This window comes from Eulemur rufifrons, chromosome 24 (assembly GCF_041146395.1).
Source record: "Eulemur rufifrons isolate Redbay chromosome 24, OSU_ERuf_1, whole genome shotgun sequence".
In the NCBI taxonomy this organism is placed as follows: Eukaryota; Metazoa; Chordata; class Mammalia; order Primates; family Lemuridae; genus Eulemur; species Eulemur rufifrons.
In genome coordinates, this window is record NC_091006.1 from 9772212 (window position 1) to 9788924 (window position 16713).

General features: G+C 51.6%; 1 protein-coding gene across 1 annotated transcript; it reads right to left on the bottom strand.

Moving 5' to 3' along the window:
* Positions 1-645: 645 nt before the first annotated feature.
* On the bottom strand, positions 646-13798 carry CEACAM20 (CEA cell adhesion molecule 20). Its single transcript, XM_069456902.1, is given in 10 exon segments — positions 646-767; positions 2511-2596; positions 2805-2916; positions 5709-5987; positions 8060-8338; positions 9848-10129; positions 10598-10876; positions 11353-11389; positions 11391-11497; positions 13750-13798. Coding segments are annotated over 10 exon segments (1632 nt in total).
* Between the last annotated feature and the right edge of the window lie 2915 nt (positions 13799-16713).

The window sequence follows — 16713 nt, forward strand, 5'->3', positions numbered from 1 at the left end:
TAGAATGGATGGAGTGGATAAAATACGTGGATGGAAAGAACAGGAATGAAATGGGATGGGAAGGAAAAGAATGGAAACGAAATAAAGTGATGGATGGAAACGGCGTGCACTGGAATAAAAGAGAAGGTCATGGAATGCAGAAGTAACGAATGGAAAGGAATTGAAAGAAAAAATAAAAACGAATGACATGTAATAGAAAGAGTGGGAAAGGATGGGGAGGAGAGAAGTAGGGAAGATGGGGAGGAATGCAATGGGATCGAGCACAGTGCAGTGGGATGGAATGGCAAGGAGGGCCGGGAATGGGGAGGAATGGAGTGGAATGAAATAAAGCTAATGGGATGGAAAACAAACGGTTGGAGTAAAGCGTATGGAAAGACAGAAATGGAGTAAAGTTAAAGGGATAGAAAGGAAATGGGAGGAGTGAAAGTAAATTGAACGGAAACATGGAATGGAACGCACTGGAAAGGAACGGGGGTAAAATGAACTAGAAAACGATGAGATGGGAAAGGATGGAGTGGAATTGGAAAGATCTGTCAAGGGACATTCTCTTGATAGTTCATCCTACAGACTCTCCTGCAGGGAGGAAAAGGCGGATGGGTGGCAGCTTTGCACCTGTCCAAAGACTCAGGGCAGCATAAAGATACCTCATAGTTTGACTCCGTGTTTCCTTTTGTTAGAGTAGGGACCAACGGATGCATCGCAGGTTTGGGTGGTGGCCTCCTGGGGATGAAGGGACAGCCTCCGGGGGTTGCTGAAGGCGGCTCCACCTGCAAGTGAGCAGAGAAGTCAGGTGGGGCCCACAGACAGAGACTGCCCGGAATGCGCCAACTTCACACTCTTCAGAGATCGAGAGAGAGGAAGGGATTCGTTTAGGTTCTCGCAGAGAATCAGAAGCAGCAGTAGGGTTAGGACCCAGCCTCTGCCCCTGGCCTGGAACACTTTCCTTTTCCTGCTGGCTCTGCAACCTCCTTTGCACCCCAGCGTGTGCTGGGCCAGCACCGCCTCCTTGGCAGTGCAATTCCAAGCCCTGGAAGTGCAAGGAACAAAACAGGAGCCCAAGTCCCGGAATCTGACCCAGCTCCCTGTGAAGCCTTGGGCCACCTTCTCCCCATCCCTGGCCCTGCGGTGCACCGTGGAAGTTCACACAAGACGGTCTCTCAGGCTTGTCAAATATAAAGTTCTCAGACGCTACTTCCACCGCAGCTGCCTTAGCAAAATCCAGCAGGGCCAACATACCTCGTAGAATTGCTCTGGGGGGTCTGGTGGGTGCATCTAGAGAAAAATAAAGTGAGGAGATCACAGGGCTTGGGATGGGGGCCACCTCCGGGAATTCTCAGAAGTAGCTTTGACCTCAGAGGCTGTATCATCCCTTCTGATTCCCAGAGGCCTCAGAGGTAAGCACTGTCAAGTAAAAGAGCAAGAAGACGTGGAGAAGTGATGGAAACACGGGGGGTGGAGGTCTTGAGATCCTCAGAGGAGGCAGGGGAGGGGATGCAGAGAGACCCAAGCTGGCACTGAGTGTCCGTAAGAGATCATGTCAGCCCCCCACCCTACGAGGTGGGACTAGAACATCCATACTGGGCTGGGAAGGTCCAGGCAATCAGAGGAGCAGGGAGGGTCCCTCTGCAGCATCACCCACCTTTTTGACTCCGATATGTCTCTGGGGCTTGGGTACATTGTCATACGCTGGCCTCAGCCTGTCTAGAGAAAATGAGTCCCAGCAAAGAGCTGGAGTTAGGAAGAGATATAGGGGGAGGGGCTGTTTTTCCAGGCCCCTTGTTCCCAGGACGGAAGTGGCAGGAACTTCCTTCCTTCCTTCCCAGGACTCCCCATCACACCTCCAGTGAGCTTGACCCGGGAATGTCCTGGAACTCAAGTTCCGGGTTCGATAAGGCTGTTTGGTGACACAGATTGGGAGAGAAGTGTAAGTACTGGTCCCAGTTTTGCCACTGGGTCCTCTGTAGCCTGCGTTTAGCCATTTCTCCCTCCTGGCCTCGGTTTTCCTCTCTGTAAATGCAACTGGGCTGGACGGTTTCTAGAAGGCCTAGAATGTTATGAGGCCCATCCTTCCAGAATCCTAGATCCAGAGATGACAAATAGGTTTCACTTTGCCTTTGATCAACTCCCATCTACAACTCGAGGGTGCTTGCGGCACTGCGCTGAGCTGTATTACGGGACTCGATTCGGACTCAGCAGGAAGGAGCGTTGTGATTGATTCGCTCTGTCTACAACTATCAATTAACACGGTTTTCTGAGACTGAGGAAGGAGCAAATGCCAGCATGCTGTCCTGCTTTTGGCATGGCTGTTGACACAGGCAGACCCCTCAGGGTTCTTCACTCCAATCTCATCCATATTCCAGATGGAGACACTGAGGCTCAAAGAGGACAGGGCTTGCCCATGACCGTATAGGGACCGGGTGGCAAAGCTGGGAGGGGGAGCCTCGGCTCCCAGAGCCAGCCTCTTCTCGGCCCTCCCTGCTGCCCCAGGCATCAGCTACAGAGTCACTTACTGGCACTGGGCTTTGTGGGTTGCTCCTCTTCACAGCTGGTTTGTGTGACCTTGTGAATGGGGTCCTCTGCTTTTCTTTTTGAGGACCTGAAACCCCAAAGCCTTCATTCTTCTGTGACTCCAGCCTTTGCCACTCTCCACAGGCTCTGCTCACAGCCCACGTCCATTCCTTGACAATGCCCCCAAACCCTGCAGATTCTTCAGGTGCCACGGACACCGCTCAGCACCGTGGCCAGCAACCCTCCGACACGCGCGCCCCCTGCTGGCCAAACCCCCACCCCATTCCTCCTCTTACCGTTTGGTATTTCCAACGCAGAGAAAACAGCCCAGTCCTGCTGCGGCCAGGGCAGTGACAGCCAGGATCCCGGTGACAATAACAGCTGCGGACAGGGAGGAGGACTGGGGATCTGGGGCGGGGAGAGAGACCCAAGACCTAGGCCTGACACACCGTCATCCCTGCCCTCAGCCCCATTCCCAAGCTTGTGACTTTATCTCCACTGACATTTTACTAGCCCTTGTTTTCCAGTCACTGGGAGGCAGCAGTTTGTAGTATTAATAGCGTCGTTTCTGGAATCAACTGGCCAGTTGCTGGGTTCAAATTTCTGCTGTGTGACATGGGCATGCTACTTAACCTCTGCATCAGTTGTCTCTTCTGTAAAACGGGAACAATAGTGCCTACTTCATAGGGTTGCTGGAAAGATTAAACATGTATGTATTCATGTTCAATATACATAATGTTCACTATGTGTTGTGTGTGTATATGGATATGTACACACTATACACACACACACACACACGCACACACACAGAGTTTGGATCCACGGACAGTGATCAGTAAATGTTGGCTGTGATGACAATGCTGATTAGGATGATGGATTAAATATATGGCTTTGCCTTTGACCCACCCTATGGAGGAGGCCTGGGCCAGAGGAAGGGGCTTTGGCAACCAGAAACCCGCTTTCACTCGGAGCCCCTTGGCTCTCTGGGGCCATGTGAACCTGGACAAGTGAATTCACTGCTGAGGCTCATTTTTCCATCTTCACACTGAGGGAAACAGTACCCAGTGCACAGGATATTGCAAAAATGAGATGAGACCGTGAATGTTAACACCTGGCACACAGTAGATGATTAATAAATGGCAGGCATTATCATTGATGCTTGCCTACTGTTTGCCCATCCCAGTTCTGCCCAGACCTTTCTCAAAGGGGTAAAATGCAACCGCTGGGATGAAGGAGGCTGCCGTGAGGGTCAGGTATATGAGGAGGGAGTTCTGCTTAGGAGGGGCAGGAGGGCACTTTCTGGGAGGCTTCGGGGCTTCTTAGTTTCATTCTTCGAGTCTCCATTTCTTTCTTTCTTTCTTTTTTTTTTTTTTTTGAGACAGAGTCTCGCTCTGTTGCCCGGGCTAGAGTGCCGTGGCATCAAGCCTAGCTCACAGCAACCTCAAACTCCTGGGCTCAATCCTCCTGCCTCAGCCTCCCGAGTAGCTGGGACTACAGGCATGCATGAGCATGCCCGGCTAATTTTTTTTTCTCTATATATTTTTAGCTGTCCATATAATTTCTTTCTATTTTTAGTAGAGATGGCGTCTCACTCTTGCTCAGGCTGGTCTCGAACTCCTGACCTCGAGCGATCCTCCTGCCTTGGCCTCCCAGAGTGCTAGGATTATTGGCGTGAGCCACTGTACCCAGTTGAGTCTCCATTTCTTTATGTGTCAAACAAGGAGAGTAATCCCAAACTCTATAGACTTTTGAAGGGATGAAATGAGATCATATATAAAAGTACCAGCACAGTGCCTGACACATAGTAGGTGCTTGATAAGAGGCGATGGTGATGATGATGATGATACAATCTGCTATCTAGCAAGCTCTGAGCACTGAGAGCCCTTCATACATGATCTCATTCAAAACCTACAACATCCCCCATGAGGTGTGCTGAAGATTAAATAAGGTAACTGGGAAGCTGCATGGGGTTTTCAGCTTAGTGGACAACGAAGAACGCTGCTCTTGAGGCAGCCAGCTAATTTCAAACCCCAGGGACAGGGTTTGAGTCTCTCTGCGTCAGCCTCTCCTTTTGTACAAGGAAGACACCAACAGGTCGGTCTCATAACTGGCGGGCAGAGAGTACCCAGGATGTGTTTGCTGATACCATATACAGAAAGGCTGGATTCAGAATGTGGCACAGGCTCGACAAAGAATAACTTCAGGGCTGGGCGCGGTGGCTCACGCCTGTAATCCTAGCACTCTGGGAGGCCGAGGGGGGCGGATTGTTTGAGCTCAGGAGTTCGAGACCAGCCTGAGCAAGAGCAAGACCCCGTCTCTACTAAAAATAGAAAGAAATTATATGGACAGCTAAAAATATATGTAAAAAAAATTAGCCGAGCATGGTGGCGCATGCCTGTAGTCTCAGCTACTTGGGAGGCTGAAGCAGGAGGATTGCTTGAGTCCAAGAGTTTGAGGTTGCTGTGAGCGAGGCTGATGCCACGGCACTCTAGCCCAGGCAACAGAGTGAGACTGTCTCAAAAAAAAAAAAGAAAAAAAAGAAAAAAAGAAAGAAAGAATAACTTTATTTGTTTAACAAATACTTATTATACTATGCCAAGCACCACCCTAAGAACTTTATAAACGTTAATTAATCTTCAACAACCCTACAAAATAGGCAGAATTATTATGTTTGTTTACAGATAATAGGTCAAAGACCTAGAGAGTTGAAGTAACTTGGCCAAGGTCACATAGCTTATAAGCACTGGAGCCAGGATAGGAACGGGGTGAACGGGGACACTGTTGTCCTCTCAAGAACTAAAGACAGAAATACAGGGACTCCCTGCCACTCACGCCCAGTTGCTAATATTAATAATATGATCCTGATTCGCCCTACCAGCTCACTTCTTCTCTCCCTAGCTATGTCCCTGACTCATTGTCCCTCTAAACAACTCTGAAAGGAAGGAATCATAAACCCCATTTACAGGTAAGAAAACTGAGGCTTAGAACAGCCTGGAGAGTTTTCCGGGGCACACAGCCGGAAGTCGAGTCCTAGGGCCTGAGTGTTAGGGGTTGGGATTCAACAGCTCTGGGCTGGGAACCCGTCCATGGAGCACACTTGCTGCCATACTCCAGCCCACAGCAGGGGAACAAAGGTGGCCAGGGCTGGCATTGGGAAAAGCCACTTGGATCCCAGGAGAAGGCGCCCCTGAGAGACTCACCCACCACTTTGACCTGGACAGAGGCAGAGCGGGCCAGGCCGGTCACCGCGTTGGAGGCTGTGCAGTTGTAGGTCCCCTGGTGTTCCCAGGTCAGAGGCTCAATGATCAGCTGGTCCCCGAGATGCACCGTAGCGGAGTGTTCCAGGGTCCAGCCATACTCAGCGTCTGGCAAGGACTCGGCCCAACACTGCAGGGTCAGGGTAGAGTTGAGCCCTGCCTCGATGGTGCTGACCATGCCAGATGCCGATGCCGTGGTGATGTTCACCGGGTCGGGGCCATCTGTGTGCAAAGCCAAACATGGTGCCCCCTGTCCCCCACTGGGGAGTTATCCCATTCTGCCCCTTTACTTCCATGCTGGAAGTTTTGCCTTTTTTTTTCTTCCCAGTTCTAATTAAGGAAATTTCATACTGTAGCCTGGAAAACAAAGGCTCTTCCAACTGCTCTTGAAAAGAATCTTAGCAAGATAAGGAGAAAATCGTTCCTTTTCCTCCTTAGCTGCCTGACAAGCAGGCTGTGGTCCACAGCACTGGGAGGGTGGGGAGAAGAGATCACAACAAAAACCAAAAACTTCTGCCTTTGAAAAAGTGACTTCTAACAAAGAAATCTTGTAAGACACCCAGGCTTCAGAAATTATTGCTGTATTCTTGTATGTGGTATAAGCACTTGCAAACTCTCCTTGTAACGCCAGAAGGGGATCTTTGTCACTTTTCTCTCCTGCCACATACATGAAGGGAATGAATGAGAGGAGATATTGGATTTCTCAACCAAACTAAAAGAGTGTGAGAGTCAATGCCTTATTTAAATTAGCATGGACTACTGGAAAGATGGATGCAGAGACTTTTTAGTTGAGACATTCCAGGAGAGGAAGAAAATCCTGCCCATGCCCCTCCAAACATCCTTTGAATCTGTTCATTTCCCTCCATGGCCAGCAGGATCCTTCACCTGCATTCCAGTCCCTCCTGGCCTCCCCCTCCCAGTCTCATCCTCCACACAGTAGCTAGAGAGGTCTTCCTAAGTACAGACTTGACACTATCCTTCCTCTGTTCAGAACCCTCTATGGCTCCCCAGTACCCTTTGGACAGAGCCCATGACTGATGAGGTCATTTACAATCTGATTCTTACAGACCCCTCCAGCCCCACCACCCACCTTTCCACACCTCCCACTCTCATCCAGCAATAAGATCCTACTTGGAGATTCCATCTTTGTCATGTTCTCCCTTGCCTCAGAGCTGTCACACACTCCCTTCCCTGCCTGGAATGGTCTTCCCTGACTTTGCTCTGTCTGGCCGACTCCTACTCATCCTTCAGATCTCAGGGTAACATCACCTCTCACGAGGAGCCTTCCCACATCCCCCAGACTAGGGCTTCCTTTGGGCTCCCCAATCCTCCCTTCTTTCTCCATGGCAGCATTTATCACACTGGGTATCATTTGCCTGCATAATGATCTCCCCATTCCCAGGAGGCTGTGAGTGCTGAGAGTCATGGCTGTTGTCAAATGCCCAACTTGCTGCTCAGCACAGAGAGCACAAAATAAATAGTTTTGGTTTAATGACCGAATTAGAAGGAAAGAGGAGAGGCCGGGCGCGATGGCTCATGCCTGTAATCCCAGCACTCTGGGAGGCTGAGACAGGAGGATCACTTGAGGTCAGGAGTTTGAGACCAGCCTGAGCAAGAGCGAGACACAGTCACTACGAAAAAAAAAAAAAAGAAAGAAAGAAATCAGCTGGACAACTAAAAATAGAAAAAATTAGCCGGGCATGGTGGCGCATGCCTGTAGCCCCAGATACTTGGGAGGCTGAGGCAGGAGGATTGCTTAAGCCCAGGAGTTTGAGGTTGCTGTGAGCTAAGCTGACACCACGGCACTCTAGCCCTGGCAACAGAATGAGACTCTGTCTCAACAAACAGACAAACAACAACAACAACAAAAAAAAAACAAAAAAAAACAAAAAAAAAAACAGGCCAGGTGTGGTGGCTCACGCCTGTAATCCTAGCACTCTGGGAGGCCAAGGCAGGTGGATCATTTGAGCTCAGGAGTTCGAGACTAGCCTGAGCAAGAGCAAGACCCCATCTCTACTAAAAGTAGAAAGAAATTATATGGAAATCTAAAAATATATATAGAAAAATTAGCCGGGCATGGTGGCGCATGCCTGTAGTCCCAGCTACTCGGGAGGCTGAGGCAGGAGGATCACTTGAGCCCAGGAGTTGGAAGTTGCTGTGAGCTAGGCTGATGCCACGGCACTCTAGCCCGGGCAACAGAGTGAGACTCTGTCTCAAAAAAAAAACAGAAGGAAGAACTTAAAGAGAAGGAGGGAGGAAGGGAGGAGGAGGAGGTCCAGGCCCCTGGGACTCACAGTTGATGGTCAGCGTGAGGGGATCACTCTGTGCCCGGCTGCCCCAGTTCCAGACCTCACACACGTAGGGCCCCGTGTCGTCCCGCCGGAGGCCGTGGATGAACAGGCTGCTGTTGTCGGCCGACAGTGTCAGGTGCTGGCTGGGCAGGAGGGGCTGGCCGCTCAGGAACCACTGGACACCAGCCCCCTCGTGGGTGGTCTGGCAGGTGAGGGCCACGGAGCTGGCATTCTCCACGAGATTCACGCTTGGAGCCACGACTTGGGGCGTGGTCAGTATTTCTAGAAACATGTGGAGATACAGGATCAGGTTCAGGGAACTTTCCCCAGGCTCCTGCCCATGTGGGGGCCACAGGGGTTTTCCAGGGGTGTGTGTGTGTGTGTGTGTGTGTGTGTCGTGGGTGGATGGCGTGGCGTGTGCACATGTGATTTGCATATGATGGTTTGGTGTGTGTGGTACGTGTATGTCTTTTGTGGATGAATGTGTGTTGTGTGATGGTCATGTGAGTGTGTTATGGGTTTTGTGCATGTGGAGAGTGTGTTGTGTGTTTGTGTTTTGTCTGTGAGTGTGCATTTTGTGTCTGTTGTATGTGTTGTGTGTATGTTTTGTGAATGTGAGGTATGAGGGTGGCATACATATGCACTGTATGTGTGTGTTATGTGTGGGTTTTTGTATATGAGCATGTGTTCTATGTCTGTGGTGTTGTATGTGTCATGGGTATGTGTTGTGTGATGCGTGTATGTGCTGTGTGCATGTGTATGTATTTTGTGTATGGACTGTGTGAGAGTTGTGTGGATGTGTTGAGGGTGTTGAATGTGTGGTATGTGGTGTGTTTTCTGTGTTTACATCTTGAGTGTCTACAATGTTGAGTGGTTGTAATGTTGAGTGTCTGTGATGTGTGTGTGTTTTATGTATATTGTGTGTGTCTGTTGGTGCATAATATGTGCATATATGTTTATGCAAGAGTGTGTCCTATGTCTGGGGTATCGTTTGTCATGTACATGTTGTATGTGAGATATGTGTGTGTGTTTTCTGTGTATGTCATGTGTGCTGTATATGTGTTGTGACTATATGTGAATATATTGTGTGTATGTGTTGTGGGATTGTGTGTATGTGTTGCGTGTCTTTGATGTGTTCTGTACTTTGTGTTGAGTAAGTTGTATGTGTCTGTTGTGTGCATGTTATATGGGTATGTATTTTGTGTGAGTGTATGTTTTATGTCTGTGGTATTGCGTGTTATGTGCATGTGTTGTATGAGTTGCCTGTGTGCTGTGTGTGTTGTGCACATGTGTGAGTGTGCCGTGCATATGTGGCTATCATCTGTTTGTATATGGAGTGTGCGAGTATTCTGTTAGTGTTTGTACATGTAGACAGTCAACAACCAAGCCTCTTCTTCCAGAGAATCAAATCATGGCCAACCCCTAAAAGCCAGCAGGGTCTTGATGTTTCAGGCCAGAAGCCATCATGCCCAGCCTGCCCTGTGGTCAGAGCCCTGCTGGGCCACCAGACACACAGGAAATCCCCAATCCTCTGGGTCCTTCTCCAACTCTGGGGTGCTGGTGTGGCTCAGTGGCTCTTCACTTTTTTCAGAGTCCCAGTCCCCTTCAGGAATCTGATGACAACCCTTGGCCCTTTCTCTGGAACACAGTACGAACATTTTGCATGCAAGTTGATACCTACCCAGGGATCACCCTCTCATAGACTGTCCAAGGACCCCAGAAAGAGAACTCCCGGTCCCCTCTGACACAGACAGTCTCTGATTCACAGAGGAACCAGGAATGGAGACTCACCAAGGACATCGACTTCAAGAACACCTAGGAGGGACAGCTGGGTGGCATTGTTGGACACCAAGCACCTGTACACGCCTTCATCTTCTCCGGACACAGAATCGATGGTGAATGTTCCCATGGTGTGAGACAGGATGGAGTTATTGGGGAGAAACCAGGTATAGGCAGGGCTTGGGCGAGACTGTGTTTCCACCTGGAAGGTCACGGCGGAGCCCTCTATCACCTCAACCACTTCCCCGCTGGACACACCAGGCTCCAGCTTGATCTGCACGGGGTCAGGACCATCTAGGAGGATAGGAACAATAGGAGCGGTAACAACAGCCTCACCAACAGCTCTCTCATGGTGGGCCTCAGGGAGCCAATAAATACTATGTGTTTCCCTCCTCCCCACTCAAAGTCTGGATCAATTGCAAAGGAGGTGCGAGAGCCAGACACAGGGTGAATGTCAGCCTTCTCTATCTGTGGGCAGAGCAGGACTGGAAGGCACGTCTACAGTAGTCTAGCTGATGCTCCTTGACCAGCCCTACCCAGGCACGATTTTGCATCAAACATCTGAGGTTTGGGAGCTCAGTTTTAGGTACAGTAAGTTGAATGTTTCCAGTAGAACCCAAGTAGAGATGTCAAGCAGTTATACATATGGAGTTCAAGGGCAGACAAGTCTGTCTTTGGAGGTATCTAAAGCTGTGAGACTTGAATGAGGCACTAAGGCAGTGGGTGCTGGTGAGGGGCTGGGGAGAACGGAAAGGGACTCACAGTTCACGTCCAAGAAGGCAGAATCGCTGCTCTGTATCTGAAGGGCACCCTCAGCTTGACACTGGTAAGTCCCAGAGTCCTCGCGCTGGACGGTGAGGATGATGAGGGTCTTGCCGTCCGTGGATAGCAGCATGCGCTCGTGGAACGTGAGGGGGAGGCCATCGAAGACCCAGTGGATGGTAACATTGGTGTCGCCGGTGTCACAGGAGAAGGTCACCATTTCCCTGTGCTCTATGGCAGTGGCTGGGCTGACTGAGATGGTGGGCTTGGCCAGTGGTTCTGCAGAGGAAGAAAGCAAGAGAAGGAGACAAGAGGTAGAGACACAGACAGAGGAAGAAAAAACAAGACATTGTCACACAGGGGCCCAGAGCAGCAGGAACGGATTGGAATTGCCAGAAGACACGCTGGAGCTGGATGCCTGGGCTCAGATGCTGGATCTACTGCTCATTCCAGGTGTGATCTTGGGCAACTTACCTCCGCTCTCCAAGCACCAATGGATGAGATTGTGCAAGGAAAACCGAGCACCTGGGCCTCACATGGAGCCAGTCAACATCAGCCGCCCCACCCACTTCTCAGCCAACCCTCCCCACACCTTCATCCCCGCCCCCAACACAAGTGACTGCACCAGTTGCTGTCAGCCCCAGGCTGAGCCACCACATCCTGTCCTCTTGGGACTCTGGGCGTGGAACCCTGACGGGGGATCACTGTGGAGGCAGAGATCAGAATGACAGTCTCATTTTCTGTGCTCTCACCACTGAATCTGCCATGACTCTGGGGTGTCTAGAGTGTCCCCAACGTAAACATCCTTCTCACCCTTCTCACCTTGGGTGGTGTCGAGTGGGTTGGCAGTGAGCGTGGACTGGGCTGCAGCTGGAGGAACCCACACAGTCAAGAGAGAGGCTAGAAGGGGAGAGGGGAGGCATTCAGGGAGGGAGAGGAGTGTTTGGGGCGCCCAATTGTGGTCTTCAGAGCGGAGGGAGGTCTGAGGTCACAGACATGACATTCTATCCCTAGAGGCCTGAGTCCTACCCACTACTTACTGGCCGTGTGACTTGTGACATGTTTTTTTCTCCTTTCTGAGCCTTGATTTCTCAGCTATAAAATGGGCATTATGTCACCTGCATTCTTGCGTTGTCGTGGGGCGGTAGTGAATATTGGCAAACTTTCACTGGGCCCCCAACAGTCACTGTGCTCTCTCCAACCATGTGCACGCTTCTGGGGACGCGTGATGGTCCTCCCTGTTCCACGCAGAGGGAAACAGATGCGCAGAGAGGGGAAGTCGCTTGCCAAGACCATACGGTCAGTGGCAAACTCGAACCTGGCCCTACAAGACTGTGCTGTCAACACTGTGTAATTCCTCCTGTGAGCACAGGGACCGCACAGACCCAACCCCTGATGAAAGGGAACGTCATTGCTGGTGGAAGAAATTAACCTTTGGTACTTCCTTAGACTTGCCCTTGGGCAAGATTTCCCTGGCATAGAAAGCCGAACAAGGTAGCAGGAGTTTTCAGTTTTCCATCCGGTCGTCCTGCACACAGTTATGGAGGCTGCGAAAGAAACCGTGGGCCCAGGGGTCAGGGGCCCAACCCCAGCAGCCACACTCATTTGCAGCCGACCCAGATCCCCCCTCATCTCTCCCATGAGCCCAATTAACAGAGGCTGGCCACCATGCCCCTCTGCACCCCTCAAAAGACCCCAATCTGGCCCGAGCACTGCCCCATTCCCTGCCCAGTCAGTGGTTAAGGGCACAGGTCCTTAGGAACAAACATGGGCTCTGACACTTACTGGCCCTATTATCGTGGGCAAGGGACTTTCTCTGTGTGAGCCTCAGTTTCTTTGACTGCATAATGGGGCAGAACTTAGCTCATCTGGTTGTTGTGAGGGCTGAGTGACATATCGGATGTGACATGCTTAAAACAGCTCATAGTAAGTATTCAGTCACCATGATGATGACGGTGATGATGACGATGACGATGGTGGTGGCTCAGAGCCTGCCTGCCTAGGTTGGAAGCCCATTTTTGCCATTTATTTGGGCAAGTGATGTTCTTTGAGTCTCGGTTTGGGGGTAACGATGGTTCCAGGCTCACATAACTGTCATAAGGATAAATGAAATAACGTGAGGGGAAGCTTAGACAGGGGCCGTGTTGCACCTGCCGGAGGGGGGAAGCCTTCCCCGCCCTTTCCCTTCCGCTTCCTTCCTCAAGGTCCTGCCTCCGGCCCACCAGGAGGAGGCAAACCTTGCAGAGAAACCTGCAGGCGCAGGTGAAAACTCTCCCAGAAGGACCTCAGAGTCCCGCAGCCTTCCAGGGGCAGCCAGGAAACTCCAGCCCAGAGAGGAAGGAGCTGGTCTCAGGGTCGCACAGCAAAGCTGGGCTGAGCCCTCACCTCTGCATGGGACCCTTTGCAAAATCATTTTTTCACCTCTGAAATGCACTTGAAAAATTTTTTCCCTAAGTTTTGTATCAGGATGTAACAAAATGCTTTTTTATCAAAATGTTCTAGTTTCTCCCTTTGGTCTCAGAGGTCTTTTAGGCATGAATTTCACATCTGTCCCCCATCCTGACATGTGGACCTGCCCCTCGGGGCTGGCACATCCTCCCTCTGCCTGTCTCACTCCTGTGGGTCTGCCTGTCTGTCTGTCTGTCTCTGCGATGCTCTAGCTCTTACCTACCTGTCTCTCTGGGTCTCTGACTGCCCCACCCCCCAGTCCCAACTCAGAATCCCTCCATTTCTCTGTGTGTCTCTATACAGCTCTCTCACTGTCTCTCTGTCCTCTGTCTCCCACTCTCTCCTTCCCACCGTCTCTCCCTGTTTTTCCCTTGCACAGTTTCTAACGTTATTTTCACTCTTTGTCTCTGTCTCCCTCTGTGTCTCTCTGATTCTGTGGCTCTGACTCCATCTCTGTGTGTGTGTGTGTGTGTGTGTGTGTGTGTGTGATATGTCTTTGTCTCTTTTCCTCTTTGTCTCTGGTCTCTGCTTATGTCTCCTTCTGTCAGTCTCTTTTGTATCTGCCATTATTTCTGCCTCTATTTCTCTCCCTGCTTCTGTCTCTCTTTCCGCACGTGCGCGCGCACACACGCACACATCAGTGGCAAACAGACACACGACCCCCCAACCCTCACCCCCTCCCTGTCTTAAGGAAGGGCACTCACCTGAGAGCAGGATTCCTGTCCAGTGTCCCCATAAGTCATCGGGCTCCATGGGTGCTGGTGCCCAGCTTCAGTGTGCCAGACTATGCCACCCCGGCTTGCACACACAGACACAGTCCTCACTCCAGCTACACCCCCTGCACCTCCCTTCTCTCCCCTTCTGCCCTGCTGCAAACCCACACTGCAGTGACAGTGGCTCCCGGGACAGACGGGGGTGGTGGCAGGGAAGTCACTTTGGCCCCACCTCTGTCCTCCACTCCCAGGGCTCACTTTCCTTCTATGCCCAGCACGGGGGGCAGGAACTCCAGGAACCCTGGGGACCAGGAACTGAGATTACGATGGTCAATAGCAATGCAATAAAGACAACGATGGCCGGCTCCTGGTTATCAAGGACTTAGTAAAGCCAGACTCGTGCCGAGCTCACCTCGAGCAATCTATAAATATTAAATGCACTGAGATCACGCCTGTGATGTGGATCCTGGTCATAAACGAAGGCTCTGGAGTCAGACAGGCGGGAAGCACAGACTGTGCTGGGTTGGGAGAGCCCCGGGGAGTCTGACACAGCCTGGGGGGCGGGTGTTGGGGGGCAGGGAGGACATCCTGGAGGAGGGGACTTCTAAGCTAAGACTTAGTGCACACAGTAAAGGTTCAATATATGATAGTTACTTTTTTTTTTTTAATTTTCTATGAGCAAGACAAGCTGTAGGTCTCTGGGAGCACACAGACCAAGATCGGGGGAGGGAACTACCATTAATCCATGTATTCATTCATCCCTCATTTGTTCAAGGAATGAATACTCCCTGAACTCTCCCCTGTGCTGATCGCTGTTCTTGGTGGTACTGGGGACACAGCAGTGACTAAGGCAGCCATGACCCTGTCTTCACAGAGGATCACAGTCCAGTGGGGACCACAGACCTGTCCCCAGAGCGTGACAACTCAGAGTGGGCAGGCCTGGGCTGGGATAATGCAGAGGGGGCATCTGCCACAGCCCAAGGATCAAGGAGGGCTTCTCGGAGGAGGGGACATCGCAGCTGAGATCTGGAGGATGTAGCTGGGAGCCAGGGGGAGCAGCATGTGAAATGTTGCTGAGTTAAGAGGCACAGAAGGAAGTTGTGTGGCTCAGAATAGAGAGGGAGTCAGAGAGGAGGGTGGTTCAAGATGAGCTTTTACGACTCTGGGCTATGAGGGGCAGCTTGGCATTGCAGGAAAGAGATCTTGACTCGCCCAGCTGCCTCGTCTTGCTGTCTCTGCTTTGGGTCTCATTCCTGCTAGAGATAGCCACCAAGCATCTGCCCCAGTAAAGCATGAGGCCAAGCCAGCTGGGTCTGGAGCCAGACTGCACGAGTTCGAATCCTGACTCCCCCACTTGCTAACTGTGTGGTCTCAGGCAGGTGGACTCCTCTCTCTAGTGGTCACTTTGCTCAGCTCTAAAATGGAGATGACGATGCTTTGCCTCTGTGGTTTATAAGCCTGTGGCCGTCCCACCACCTGGGCTGGCGTCCCCGTTCCCCACACCCTGGCTGTGGTCTGCTAGGAAAGTTATGTCGCCCCCACGTGCCTCAGTGTCTTCATCTGGGGACTGGGATAAACAACAGTCTCACTCGGTCATTGTCATGGACTGAATGTCTGCGCCCCCCACCACCTCACAGGTTGCAACCCCAACCCCCAATGTGATGGTTTTAGGAGGTGGCGCCTTTGGGAGGTAATTAGGTTCCTCCCAATGGCATTGGTGCCCTTATAAAAGGGACCCCAGAGAGTTCTCTCGCCGTCTTTCCACCGTGGGGGGATACAATAAGAGGATGGTGGTCTGCAACCGGAAGAGGCCCCTCGCCAGAACCCCAATCTCAGACCTCCAGTCTCTAGAATGGTGAGCAAGAAATTTCTGTTGTTTCTAAACTACCCGGTCTGCGGTGTTCTGGTATCGTAGCCCACACCGACCTAGAGTCATTCAACACGTGCTTCCTGAGCACCTACTGTGCCTGTTCTAGGCGCTGGGGACAGAGCAGGGAACCAGACAGAGAGAAGACCCTGTCCTAGTGGGAGACGGACAATAAGAAACAGGCACATTGTATGGGGTGTCAGATGGTGATGCCTGGTACAGAAAGATGAAAAGTAGAGTAGGGTAAGGGATATCATAATTCCATCCCATAGTTAAAAACACGGAAGCTCAGGGAGGTGAGATGACTTGGATAAAGTCACAGGGCATCTCAGGCTGGGGACTCTGGTCTGCCTCGCTCTCAACCTCCATTCGAGCCGCTTCCCAAGGTCCTACATGGTCCCCTCCTGTGTACATGCCAATCAATGAGCCCTGTGCCTTGTCACCCCGCCATGGCCCCACACTCTACGGTTCCCTGTGCTGAGGGCGCCTGACCCAGACCAGCCCAGCACTCAAGGCCTCCGTCCCCCACCCTCGTCTTCCCAGAATTTCTGAATCTTCTATCCCCCACCAGCCTTCTCCTCGGGGGGCTTCTCTCCCCACTGCCTCTGCCCCAAGCCCCTTCTCCATCCTGCCCCTCCTCCCTGCCCAAGAGGGCAGAGCTGCCACTGGAGTGAACTTCCCAAATCTGTCACTCATGCAGGAGCAGGGTTTTCTCTCCAGAAATCCCCACCCGCCCATCCCCCAGGGCAGCTTCTGTGTTTTCCTGCCCCAACAAGAGAGAAGGACTTTCTGGGCCTCTCTGTGCTCCCTGTAGCACAATGTCCGCTATTATTTCCAACAGGTGCAAATAAGCCCAGGTCCCTCGCGCTCCCCACCCTCACCTGCAGAGTCGCAGCCACACAGGCTGTCTTCCCACGCAGGACCCCGACTGACCTCCCAACCCAGGCTGCCTGCCTGTGGCTGCCGCCCCCCGCCCAAGTCCATTCACTCAGCAAAGATTCACAGGGCCCTACGATGCGCCGGGCACTGTTTTAGGTGCTTGGGGCATGCCAGCAAATGAAACAAATAGAGATCTCCGCCCTTATAGA